At 46.3% G+C, this 14179-nt stretch overlaps 1 protein-coding gene across 1 annotated transcript in view; it reads right to left on the bottom strand.

The window, feature by feature from the left end:
• The window catches only part of AFAP1 (actin filament associated protein 1), a 151713-nt gene that overhangs the window by 13382 nt on the left and 124152 nt on the right, over positions 1-14179 (bottom strand). Inside the window, exons 12-13 of the mRNA XM_068543488.1 lie at positions 8422-8539; positions 2212-2329 (exon numbers count right to left, since the gene is read on the bottom strand). Coding sequence (XP_068399589.1) covers positions 2212-2329; positions 8422-8539 — 236 coding nt within the window. The remainder of the gene's footprint in view (positions 1-2211; positions 2330-8421; positions 8540-14179) is intronic.

A 14179-nucleotide genomic window follows, 5' to 3' on the forward strand; every position in this document is an offset into this window, starting at 1 on the left:
AAAGAATGCTCAACATCATTAATCATTAGAGAAATGCAAATCAAAACTACAATGAGATATCACCTCACACCAGTCAGAATGGCCAACATCAAAATATCTACAAACGATAAATGCTGGAGAGGGTGTGGAGAAAAGGGAACCCTCTTGCACTGTTGGTGGGAATGTAAATTGATACAGCCACTACGGAGAACAGTATGGAGGTTCTTTAAAAAACTAAAAATAGAACTACCATACGACCCAGCAATCCCACTACTGGGCATATACCCTGAGAAAACCATAATTCAAAAAGAGTCATGTACCAAAATGTTCATTGCAGCTCTATTTACAATAGCCAGGACATGGAAGCAACCTAAGTGTCCATCAACAGATGAATGGATAAAGAAGATGTGGCACATATATACAATGGAATATTACTCAGCCATAAAAAGAAATGAAATTGAGTTATTTGTAGTGAGGTGGATGGACCTAGAGTCTGTCATACAGAGTGAAGTAAGTCAGAAAGAGAAAACAAATACTGTATGCTAACATGGAATCTAAAAAAAAAAAAAAAAAAAAAAAGGTTCTGAAGAACCTAGGGGCAGGACAGGAAGAAAGACACAGACATAGAGAATGGACTTGAGGACACGGGGAGGGGGAAGGGTAAACTGGGACGAAGTGAGAGGGTGGCATGGACATATATCCACTACCAAATGTAAAACAGATAGCTAGTGGGAAGCAGCCGCATAGCACAGGGAGATCAGCTCAGTGCTTTGTGACCACCTAGAGGGGTGGGATAGGGAGGGTGGGAGGGAGGGAGACGCAAGAGGGAAGAGATATGGGGATATATGTATATGTATAGCTGATTCACTATGTTATAAAGCAGAAACTAACACACCATTGTAAAGCAATTATGCTCCAATAAAGATGTAAAAAAAAAAAAAAAAAGCAAGCACACGCTTCCTCGGGGCAGAGGCAGGAGCCCCGGCTCGTCCACGTGAGGCTAAGGACAAAGCCACCTCTCACCGCCCCATGTGCTGACTCTGAAATCCAACAGGCATGCACACAGGGAGCTCAGCAGTTAGGTGACCTGTCACCTGGTATAGGGTTACTACCTGGAGGGAGCCTGGTCCACCAGCTACACTGAACCAGGTTCAGAAAGTGTCGTCACAGCTTCCCAGGTGCTCACATCAAACTCGCGTCCGCTGAGGAGCTTCTGAGCCTGGTAAGAGCCTGTGCTGAGGCCCGTTGCCTGCGTCTGCGTGGGGGACCCGGCCTCTGCTCTATCTTACCTTTGCAGTGCCTGCAGCAGGCAGAGGGCCAGAATGAACAGACACTGCCGGGCTGGCTGGCTGAAGAGGAATCCACCCAACACAGCCAGGGCTGAAGCAAATGCAAACACATGCGATAACAGTACCCCTAGAATCATGTATCTGCAGATGGGGAAGGAAGCTGAGCGCGCTTCCTCGCCGCTCCTCTGCCCGGTCCAGCCCCTGCCAGGTCTGGAACCTGAAAACTTGGTCCTCACGCTGGTTCTGTCATTTGCCAGCGGTGGGACCTCGGGGGAGCCACGCCACCTCTCTGAGCTTATGTCTACATCTGCCCAGTGGGGTAGATTACGGCACCGCCCTGATCAAGTGGCCAGGAGAATGACACGGGAGGAGAGAAATCACAGCTGGTTGAAGGCTAGGAGGCACAGCGGGTGCAAGAAGTCCTTACAGATCCTGATAGTCTCCCGTGCTCTGAGGTACACGAGTTGCCCCAATTATTTCAGCCACAGAAAACATAGCAGCCACCTGTCTACACCTCTAACACACAGAGGCTGGCTTCAGAGAGTCTATGTGACTCAACCCAGGTCACTCCCTCACTCAGCAGATCAAGGACACAAACCGAGGTGTCCCCACCCACCGTCCAGGGCCGCTCACAGCAGCACTGCCAGCTGCATCCACAAACTGCCTCACCCGGAAATACGCGTAGCCAATTCTACAGTTCAGCCAGCTTTGTCTTTCCTTGTATATGCAACAGTTAGAGAATAAAAGCTGGGTTAAAAATCGTGGCCATTCCTCAATCCAGCAAACGAGGAAGGATGCAGATGCAAATGGTGCCCTCTCTCCAGCTGGCCCCCCAACCTGGCATTCTCCACCTGGTCAGGTGAGGGAGGAAGGCGGCTAGACAGCCCCAACTCTGCACGCTGCACCCGAAGCTAGAACGTGGGAAATCGAAGGATCAACTTACTTGAAGGCGTCCGCTTCACGCCAGCCGCTGAATCAGCTTTTTTTTGCTGACTGCTCAGAGTCTTGCCTTTTCCCGTAACCCCGTTGGACGCCACGGGGGGCGGCTTTTTACCCTTCAACTGTTGAAATAAACAAATGAGAGAATTAAAACCAAACAGACAAAAACCTTGGGGTTTTTGCAGTAAATTGTTTCAGTCCCTAGTTCTTCAAGTAGAACGTAGCATGGGCAGACAAAAATGCGGGCAGTAGAAAACCAATCTGCTTTCCCAACACTGCACTGCTGTGACTTCCCCAGAGCAGCTAAGAAGGTTCTAGCACCGAGGTTCAAAGCAAACGAGGTACACTAGGATGTCTTCAGCTGGAACGCACCAAAAGTCACCTATTTCGACTGGTGTGTCACCAGGAGCTCACACACGCCGATCAAGACACTGGCCCAGACAGTGGGTATCTGAGAGCATTTTGGTTGAGATTACTAAAAGTCTGTGTTTCCAAAGATAAACAGCTTTAATTTTGGTGGAATGCTCTTCGGGGAAGTAGCATGACCATGCACTTAAGAGTTCAGCTTCCAGGGTTTCTATACTGATGTCCTAATTGGATAAATGACTACCTTTTGATTCACTGACGGGGTCTGAGGAAGGAAGCGAAAGAGGCAAAATATAGAAACAGTATGAACTAAATTTTAACTAACCACAGGTTTTTAAAAAAAATTCAACATACCCCTAACTTCTCTGATGGCTGCAAGCCGACCCATGTTGCATTTTGCTTAAGTGATGCACGTGTACCTTGGCTGGGTCGTAAGTCCAGCCGACCGGCAAAGGCTGACTGTACACGTCCAAGCCCGAGCTCCTCTGCTGCACCACGTTTCTTACTGTCGTGGGCCTGGGTTTTGGAAGTTTCAAATTCCCGCTCCGTCATAGGAGACGCTGAGCACATCATTAACGCTTTCTGAGCCTCCGTGTGTTCGTTTAAAAATATAAACATACTGATGTCTCCCACACGGTTCCTCAGAAGGTTAACTGACACAGCACACACACCTACAGCACACATACGGTAGGTGTGTAGGGAGTGTGAGCTCTCTCCATTAAATAGTAGGTCCCCCATTCAAACGGCCAAATGAGGACACAAAAGCTAAAGGTAAACGGCTTGCAAATGTGTTTCCTACTTAAAATAAAAATGAACAAAATACAAACATACATGAACCACGTATCGAATGACTGATTCCAAACTAATCTGGGGACAATCCAAATGTACAAGATAGTATATTTTGTCCCATAATTTTTACCCAAGGGAACTCTAATACCAATAAAAAGACAGATAAATACATCGCCAGAGACACATTCACTTAGTGGGTGAAGCACATGACCTACCAGACTTTTTACCAAATACTCAAAAAAAACTAGAAGCCAACGGCTCCCATGTCTGACCATACATCGGCCTGGGCCCCTCAGTTCAGTGAATGAGAATCTCTAACGGTTGTTTTAAATAAAAAACAAACAAAAATCTTCTCACGTTGAGTTTGATGAAAAGAATTGGTTTCGAAGAACTGCTATAACTCTCTGAAATTCTAGAATCTTACTTGGCATTCATCGTTTTCTTAAGATTACTCCAAAAATGGAAGGAAAAGAAAAAAATTAAAAATGTGCCCCTCTGCTTTATGTTTGTAGAATATTCTTCCATGTGGTGCTTAGATCTTTACTCAAAGCATAAAAAAATCTTAGGCTGACACGCATGAAAACACAAAATTATATTTACACTGAAATGTTACCGTTTGCCACAAATACGAGGTGTGTGAGATGGACAATAGTTCAGTATCAAGGTTACTGACCATTCAATTATAATCCGAAATCATTATTATCTACTTGGTTTTAGGGAGTACATTACGGGAAAATATTGTAGTTCTCGGAATAATCCTATTTAATGTTTAAAGATCGAAAAGCAATTGCCACGTGAAGCCCACCACTCCTCACTTACGTGTTATGGAAACACAGGAAAGGAACTTGTAGCTCAAAAATCTTCTGAAAACTTTTACTGTCCCACTGTCCCTGCCCTCTTCAACATCTTTGCCTTTAATTGCCGTAATTCACAAAATTCACTGGGGAACTTCCCAAGAATGGAAAGAGAGCCAGGCACAGGCAAAGAAATACAGAACGTAAACCATGAACTAGTTAGGTGTACAGTAAGTCCCCTACATACGAATGAGTTCTGTTCCAAGAGCGTGTTCGTAAGTCCAATCTGTTTATAAAGTTAGTCTGCGTACGCAACTAACACCATCGGCTATATAGTACTGTACTGTAATAGGTTTATAATACTTGTATAGGTTTATATAATAGGTTAGTAATACCTGTATAGGTTTATAGAATAGGTTTATAATCACACAAATAACACATAAAAAAAAAAAAAACACAAAAAATAAAGAAAACATTTTTCATCTTACAGTACAGTACCTTGAAAAGTACAGCAGCCCAGACAACAGCTGGCGTACAGGGGCATGTTCGCATCTTTGAAAAGTTCACAACTTGAAGGTTCGTATGTAGGGGACTTACTGTATTTAATCTGTTCCTGGGTGGCCAAACGCTGTGTATTTGCAGATTACATTCTAGTTGAGGGAAAAAACTGCGCTTTAACCCTTGATGGGGCTCACTGACCACAAGCTGGTGGCGAGAGCTCTCACTGCAAAGCCCTGAGGGAGGGCCGTGACTTAAGGCGATTCTAGAAGACAGAAGGAGGTGCTGTACCTGTGAGCTGAGCCCGAGAGATGCCCTCCCCAGAGAAGAGGTGTTAGTGACAGACGGGGAGGACGGCGGACCGGAAGAGGCAGGGTGTTTGTAGTGGTTACAGGACAGCTTGTCAGGAGGTGGCCTAGCGGCCTTCCTGTCAGCAGGAGGGTAGCGAGCAAAGATTTTCGGAGACGGCAAGTTATCGTACAGGACCGCGTTATCATAGAGCGCCTCTTCTCCCAGGCCTCGGCCACGGGGAGCGGGAAAGCCACCGTCGGGTCCCCACTGTAACACACACAGCGCGTCGTTAGGGCCTCGGCCACAGGAAGCAAAGCACATTGAGATGTTATCAGCAAGCACCCCAAAACACGTGCACGTACCCCCAATAAAACACACACACTCAACTAGGTGGACTGATTCAGAAGAACTTTTCTACCTTTGGGGACTTAAGGATTCTTTTTTCCTTAAGTCGTTCCCAGGGCCATTGGTTAACGATAGTTTTTTTTGTTTTGTTTGTTAAAGCAGGCAAAAAAAAAAAAAAAAAAAAAAAAAAAAATATATATATATATATATATATATATTTGACACTCCTTTAAAGAACTGGATTTCGGAAGTCCTCCTGACCCAGAAAGCTGAAGCAATGTGATGTGACGAAAGGGATGCTGGACTGGGGTCCGTCCGGAGACCGGGGGCTCTGATTCTACTGAGAAAACATGTTAAGATCCCAGCAAAGCACTTTATCTCTTTTTTTTTTTAAAATACTGACAGATATTATTATCTGTATTTTATTACTATTATTATTTTTTTGGCTGCGTTGGGTCTTAGTTGTGGCACACAGGCTCTTCATTGCGGCGCGCAGGCTTCTCTCTAGTTGCGGCACACGGGCTCTCTAGTTGTGACATGTGGGCTCAGTAGTTGCAGCACGCGGGCTTAGTTGCCCTGTGGCACGTGGGACCTTAGTTCCCCGACCAGGGATCAAACCCGCATCCCCTGCATTGGAAGGCGGATTCTTAACCACTGGACCACCAGGGAAGTCCCCAAAGCACCTTTTCTTATTTCACAGTAAAAACGACTCACATAATTCCCATAGGAATCTTATGAAGTAGGGGGAAACTGAGGCAGAGAGGTCGCACAGCTGTAAGAGGCAGAGCTGGATTAGGGCTGTGCTCATAACTACACACTGCTTGGGGTCTGAACCTCAGGCTACTCCAGGATAGCATGAGGGGCTCGATGCCAGAACACCTCTGGACCCTTCCAAGCCTGCTATGCGGGCATCGGGGATTTAAGTTCTACGGGCGACTGTCAGCACCACCCCTGTTCCACACCTGGTTATGCCTGAAGAAACTGCAGTAACCAAAAACACAGGCTGTTAAAAGAAAGAAATCGAATAATCATAGAAAATAGGATGTTTCAAACTATAAATGATAGAATGGCATTACTTTAGTGGAAAACCTTTTTACAAAGGATTAAAATAGCTACAAGCCACTTTAGAACATGGACATTAAAGTATAAATTAAAACCCAAACTTACAACCACAGCCAGATTCTTTTAAGTTTTAAAGGAATTGCTTTCATTTGTTTTAAAAAAGAGAAAATATTAATTCATATACTATACTTATCTGACTCTATTTTTATATCCTTCTTGCAGAGTTCCTTTCTGCCAGGATATAATTACAGCCTTTTGTTATAAAAATAGAAAAGGTTTAAAATTTCACAGTAAGAGTGTTTTTCATTCCTTTGCAATCACTTCAGTGTGTCTATTTTTGTGATGCCGGGGACCCATCTACAACCTAAAAATAATGGTACATGTAGATAAACGTGGATGTGAGTTTCATAATGACAACCTCGCATATATTTGTCCAGGGTTATTAAAATGGTCTAGACCAGACCATCATTTTCCTAAAATACCAAAGGATTAAGTCACATGGAAGACTTAGAAAACAAACTCCAGAGAACTTCTAGATTAAAAGTGTGTGTGTGCCTGTCAGAAGATCCTTTTTGAGATTCACTTTCATCTAGGCCTCAGGGGGAACGCTGCATGGGTAAGAATTACTGAAGTTGAAACATTGCTAAAATGTCAGGTATTGGCTCAAAAGTATGAACCTTATAAAACTGAGAAGTGCAGGCTCTCGCAAAACAAAGGGCCCGGTCACAGAGCCCAGCAAGAAGAACAACAGCTTAAAGAGAGGCCTGAACGTCAAGGAAGCCCTTAACAAGCAAGTGAGCCACAAACACTGGGCACTGGACGTTCTGTCTTAATCTCCTATGTCGCCCGCCCAGCGATGTATACGCAGAAACAACTCCTAAGTGCAGAGCCTTGGAGAAGGGCAGCTTTTCATTTCTAAACCAGCTTAAGCTGTGCGTGACCTAAAGAAAGCTCATTCCTGGGGGTGCCTGAACCTGTGCAGTATTAACGGGAATGAAGGGATGGGGGAACTAGACCAGCGTTTGTGTAGGTCCACGGTTTCTCTAAACCACGTGCATGGGGAGAAACCCCTCTGGGGAAAGGTACACGAGGGGGCCTTCGGGCAGGAAGATTCAGAGACAGGTTTGCGTGTTTTATCTTTCCAAAAAAGCTGGCGCTGAGATCAAGGCTCAGAGTGTCCTACGAGGATGAGGTGGCAGTCGGGTCTACGGTGAGGGCAGGTTCCACCAAGACCAGCAAGCAAAGGCCGAGAGCTGGGCCCCCTTGGAAAGGGCACAGTGGCCAGGACGCAGGGGCACAGAGACCGGACTGGGACCGGCTCCTGTCGGGCCACCGCGGGCTTTCCCCGAGTGTGGGCTTCCACAAGACTCTCTGCAGGGCGGACGGCTACGGCCACAGTGGGCACCAGAGCCCCTCCAGCCCTGCAGACCCCGAGGCGAAGGTGGTGGTGGGACCGGGGAGGGGCAAGGAGGGGACCGACAGGGCCTAACGTGTTCTTGCTGTGGGACAGGACCCATGTCCCAGCCACCCCAGACCACCCCGGACTCAGAGGGGACGCCATCCCATGGGCTTTGCAGCTGGGACAGGATTTCAATGTGGGCCCGCGCCCCGACACCCAGGTCCTAACGTGAGCCCCTTTCACGTTAATCTGCGCTTGAACGCGCCCTGCCAGGCGGGCTGGCTCCTCCTTCCCGCTCCCCTCCTTCTCCACCAGACGGGGGCCCCAGCTACAAGCGCACCCCACCCGGAGGATGCGGGACAGCGTCAGGAGCTGGCAGTACGGTCGTTACTCTGCGGCGTCTCCTTTCCGATGGTGATTTCTGACGGTGTTTAATGGCATTGACAGGAATGACAAACTGTCTACAGGTGTCTGATTACCTGCGTGTTCAGATGCGGATTAAGATGAACAGGGTGTCAAAAAGGAGAGAGATGGGGTGGAGTTTTCATCTTGCCTCAGAGCGTGAGAAAGCTTTCTCTCGTTTGGACAGAAAGCAGGGGTGTAAGTCACAGAGATCCGCAGACCCCGCCTTCCCGCACAGCGGACCTCGCTCTGCACGCGGCGCACTCACCGAGCCGCTGATGCAGGGGACGTCGTCGTAGTGCAGCGCTGTCCCGCTGGGGTGTGCGTAGCCGTTGGCGGTGCCCCCTACATACGGGTTAGTGGACAGAACACGCCTGTTCATGAAACTGAAAGAGAGGAAACGAGTTACAACCCTCCAATTGATCACCAAGGCTTCCAGGAGCTCTGATGGATGTTCGGGCTCTGTCCGAGGCTGCAGGGTGCAGAAGTGTTAGCACAGGACCCAGGCAGAGTCGGGTGTTCCTACAGCCACGGGCCAGACTCCTCACCTGCAGGACAGGACACCACCCGCCTGGAGGACTGCGGCCCGGACCCATGATGACCCAGCCGGGTTCCCAGAGCAAGGCCCGCAAACACCCGGCACTCAGCAAATAACCACCATTTGTATTAGCAGCCTGCTTCTGTCACCAAAGCTTTACTGGAACACCTTTCTTTACCTGGACTCTTCGTTGACGAATCGTCTGTGGCTGCTTTTATTTTCACAGGCCTCTTTCATGAGCTTGTTAATTCTCAAAGGCAGAGACCATCTGGCCTGCAAAACTGAAGTATCAATATTTGCTCTCTGGCTTTTTTCAGGAAAAGTCCACGGACCTGTTCTGTAAGCGTTTTAGAACGTCTGTCCCACAGCATTTCTTGAGTTCTCAGTGTTCGTTCAGCGTCACTACCCACCTCCCCCTCTGCCCTGCACGGCCCTGAACTTCTGGGAGCCTCTGACAGTGGCCACCTCCGTCCCGCGTGTCACGGCTCTGCTCAAAACCCCGGGGGCTCCGAGAACAATCCAGTGCTGCGTGGCCTGCGAGGCTCCGAGCGCCGTGTCCGCTGCCTTCACCCCCCCAGGCTCCTGGTAGCTCTCGCTCGCTGGCCAAGGGCACCCCCTCTGCCCACAGCGCTTCTCTGAGACCCCTCCTTCTTTCAGTCTCGGTGGGAACTTCCCGGTCACCCCAACCTCCCACCTCTGCGTCCCTGTCCTGTCCCCTGTACTCCTTCCTCCCACTAATCACCACCTAACGTGTTGCACAATCGTGTGTCTACTGTCTGCTTTCCTCACCGGAACATGAGCTTCAGGAGGACACGGCCTTTGCCAATTCTGTTCATCCAGCACACAAAAGGTGCTTGGCAAGTACGAGCTGCACGAATGAATGAACACAGGAACGAATGAAGGAAGGAATGCGTGAATGGTTTGCTCATGATGTTATAAGCGAAAAACCTCAACATCTAGATAACATCTTTCTCCTAATCGGGAAAACTAAAACAGCCTGAAATGAAAAAAATAGTTGTTTTTTTTTTTTTCCAATTTTGCTTCTTCTTGGGATCTTACATTTCTATGGTAACTAGATGAATAAAAAAGAGAGCAAATGAGAAAAAGTGAGGGCAGTAAGAGGGGAGGTGAGAACTGCTTCTCTGACAAGAGGTCTTGCAACAAAACGACACTGGGATTTCTGGTTTTGAAGAGGGTGAGAGGAAGGGGCTGTGAAGGGTCAGCCCCCCCGGCTCAAGCTGCAGTTTCCACTCACCCAGCCCTGGCTGCAGGAAGGCGGCTCAGGTGTCCCTCTGCTGGGACAACACAGCACGCACGGCGAGTCCCACCCTGGACACGGTATTCTCTTTAATTTACAAAATAACTCTTCTTGCTTTTTTCTGATACAAAAATGTATATCATTATTCTATACTTAAAATATATTAACATATATTTAGGAAAAGAAAACGTATAGAAAAGAAAGAATACAAGAAAGAAAGATTCTCCTTGTTTTTAGATACATATTGGAAGTTTTCTGGTTTAAACATCCCGTTTGAGGGTATTTTGGGGGTGAGGGTTTGGTCATGTGAGAGGCAGGACATGGGATGACCACGCCCTCCCCATGCCTGTGGTCCCAGGACGCTCCACTGCCCGTGGGCACTGATACCCGGATCTGTGCCACGTCCTGGCAGACGGACCCCCTGCCCAGGGACTGTCTCCTGCCTGATCTGTGTCTCTGGTTTCTGGCGCCCAGCCTGGCACTCACACTGGGACACAGATGCCAGGAAGGAGCGTGGACCATGAGGGGGCAGGACAGAGGCTCCCTCACTTGGAACGGACACCAGCAGGCTGCTTCTGACCCACGGAACGTAAGGGGAGGTCACAGACACACAGGATGTCCTGTCCCAGCTGGAAGAGACCTCGGCCACGAGCTAGGCTGCCCCTCGTCTCACAGAGAGGGAACCTGGGCCCCCAGACCAAGTCTCTGGGCCCGAAACAGCGAGTGGATCCAAGACCGAGTAAGAGGCCCCTCACCTTCCGGCCTGGCACTCTTCCTACAATAGGATGTTTAGCCAAATAGGAAAGTGGAAATGAGATAAGAGACCATATGCCACTCGTTAAACCAAAAACATAAGACAGAAAAAAAAAAAAAAAGTATAGGTCAAATATACATGACAGGAATGTCACCATCTTCACGTTTCTTTAAATATTTACTTATTTGGCTGCACCGGGTCTTAGTTGCGGCACATGGGATCTAGTTCCCCGACCAGGGATCGAACCCCGGCGCCCCGCATTGGGAGAGCGGAGTCTTAGCCACTGGACCACCACGGAAGTCCCTACCATCGTAACCACTTTTAAGTGTACAGGTCTGGGGCGCTAAGTACATTCACACTGTTGTACAGCCATCACCGCCACCCATCTCCAAAACTTGCCATCTTCCCAAAAAGCTGAAGCGCTATCTCCCCCACCGCCAGCGCTGGCACCCAGCACCCAGCACCCCACTTCCTGCCTCTATGGATTTGCCAACTCTGGTACCTCACCTAAGTAGATCATCCAGTATGTGTCCCGTTGTGTCTGGCTTATTTCACTTAGCGTTAGTACCTTCAAGGTTCATTCATGTTTTCAGGAAATATATTTTAGAATAAAACCTCCCAGGGATTCAGATGAGAGGGTGACTCAAGGTGAAAGCTTCCTGTCCGTTTGCCCGCTCCCCTCTCTGTGTCCACACTGATCTACCGCTTTTATCACCATCAATGTTGTCACAGACTTTCTTATGGGGCTCCAACCCAGCATGACTTGAAAAGAGTTCCAGAAGAAAATTTCAGAACATTTGCCCTGTATCATATCATCTATATACATCTCATTTAAAAACAGGCCGCAGGAAAGTATGTTTCAAATGTTTACCATTATTAGTACTCTTAAATAAACCACTTTTTCTGGGAGACTTTACATGACTATTATTTCTTTTACTGTCCTCTTCCCAAAATACACCATTGACCTTTCTCCCTCAGACATAATCCAATGTACAAAAAATTCCCCTAATAACCCTGAGAAGATTCATTAACTGGCTGCCAATTTACATAAAGGCAAAAATTAATTCAACCTCAGATTATTTATCACATTGGCAAGCTACCGTATTTTATATTTTGAACGCTGTTTCCTTGTTAAATCTCTTCTCTCAATTTTTACAGAAGGTTTGGCAGAAAACTAATAAATAAAAATAAACTTTATTGCTAAGTGACGTCTCCTATAAAGGTTTTTCCTATAAAGGTTTTAATGGGGTAGCAAAGACTCCTGCAGCCACAAACGCATTACATGCATATTTTTAATAAATCAGTTTTCAGAATTGCAATCTACAATCCTTTCTCGAAAATGTGACCTTCCCACATTTGGTTTAGATGAATATTCCACACTCATTTGTGTTCTAGGGGAAATATTTTTAGTCAGGGTTTCCCTTAAATGTGGTTATCAGTTTGCTTATTATCGCTGAAGTTACATGTAGACTTAGGAGAGGCTTTTTGGAAACTAATAAGGTCCAAAATAGTACGGTTAACAACCATAAGCTCCTTTCTTTTATGTCACTCTAGGTGTGTAGATTTTGCAAAACTGGACTTAAGGATATTACATTTCTTAAAAAGCTACTTTAAATGTGCTTTATTTACTGCACCATTAGGAGTTTCATTGTAATTTACCTACACCTTGCTGATTAGATAGAATGTTATTATGGAAAAAATAACGAGGATGAACAGTCAGCACTTGACTCTGTCACCCTGGTTTTCACACAAAAGAACAGTAGTGAGAATAAGTAGTTTGTACTTCAGAAATCCTCCAGCATTACTGGAGATTTCCCGGCTAAGTTGTACAAGATTAATTCATTTTGTCAAGGCTATTTACCTTAATTGGGTGTAACATGGTGGCTTGACTCCTAATATGGGCAAACGTTATCTTCATTTTACTCAGCCCCAGAATGTCCCAAGCAATCATTAAATAAACATTCATTCTACAACCCCATTCAAGATACAAAGGAAGAATGCTCCAATCTCCCATAAACACCACTTGGGTGGAAAAACTAGATGGCGCTGTTCTTATTAAGCAGGCAAATAACAGCGTAAACATTTGAGTTTATCTTCTTCCTACTCAAAGGGCAGGAAGTTGATAGAATGTTTATCATCACCTGCTGATTATGTAACTCCATCACCTGCTCTGTTTTAATCTGCCTCTCCTTGGCCCCAATCCAGACTCTCTAAGGATGAGGGAAACAGAAGCGGGCATCAAGGGATCAGAGCTATGGGAGCTAGACGTTTCAGACATCATGTCGCCTAAACTCTCTGTTTTCTACACAAGGAAGTTGGAGCACTAACAGGTTAGGAATGACTTGCCCAGACTTTCCATTTAGTAACTACTGCAGCAGGACCAGAACCCGATTTCCTTCCTCCTGGCCCAGCGTGTCCCCTCGCAATCCCACGGGCACCGCTTTACACCAAGAATCAGCAAGCTCCTGCCGAGCATGGCCACGTCTGCTGGTTTCAGGACTGTCCTGCTGCTTTTGCCCGGCCACGCGGAGCTGAACGTGGCGACAGAGAGGAGTCGTCACAGTGGGGAACATGTGGTCTGCAAAGCTGAAGATGTTCACCATCTTGCCCTTCACAGAAAAGTATGACCAACCCCTGCTTTAGACAGTGGACAGCATGAAATAGGAACCAGCCACTTCTTAATTTCACAGATCCGTTCCTACAAACCAGCAATCCTCAAGTGTTTTAGTCTTTACATCCTTCGAAGTTACTGAAGACTCCCAAAGAGCTTTGGTTTATGTGGGTGTTTGCGATCAGTGTTGACTGTATTTGAAATTGAAACTCAGAAATGTATTCATTTTTATTCATTTAAAAATAATGGGAATAAATCCACCATATTTAAACATATTTCTATAAAAATGAACTATATTTTCCAAAATAAAAAAAAGTGAGTGAGAAAAGTGGTAGTTATACATGTTTGTAAATCTATTCAATGTTTGGCTTAAGAGAAGACAGCTGGATTCTCACACGTGCTTCAACATTCAACCGGTTGCAACAAGTTGTTTTGGTTGAAGCACATGAAGAAAATCTAGCCTCCCGCAGATATCCAGTTGTAAAAGTGAGGTGTATTTTAATAGCTTTTCCAGGTCACGGTAGATATTCTTTGATGCTACACCAAAACTCGACAAGTGGTAATTTCTTAATGATTAATTGCCGTGTAGAACCTCAAACTGTATCAATGAACTTTTAGTCCTCTTTTACATGAAAACCCATTAGTTTCTCTTGCTCGTGAGATGGACCTTTTACCTGTGCATGACTTATGTGTACCTGTCAAATGCACACACTTCACTATACTATATCAAAAAAAACCACACTCAATATCACCATCAATCTTATCAGAAAAGTCTGAGTACTGGGAAGCTGTCAGCTCACAGTAGCAGATACAAATCTCCCCAAATTCTCATGTCTGAGTGCAAGCTCAACTCCATTGCAGGCAA

Source organism: Eschrichtius robustus, chromosome 4 (assembly GCF_028021215.1).
Source record: "Eschrichtius robustus isolate mEscRob2 chromosome 4, mEscRob2.pri, whole genome shotgun sequence".
Taxonomy (NCBI): Eukaryota; Metazoa; Chordata; class Mammalia; order Artiodactyla; family Eschrichtiidae; genus Eschrichtius; species Eschrichtius robustus.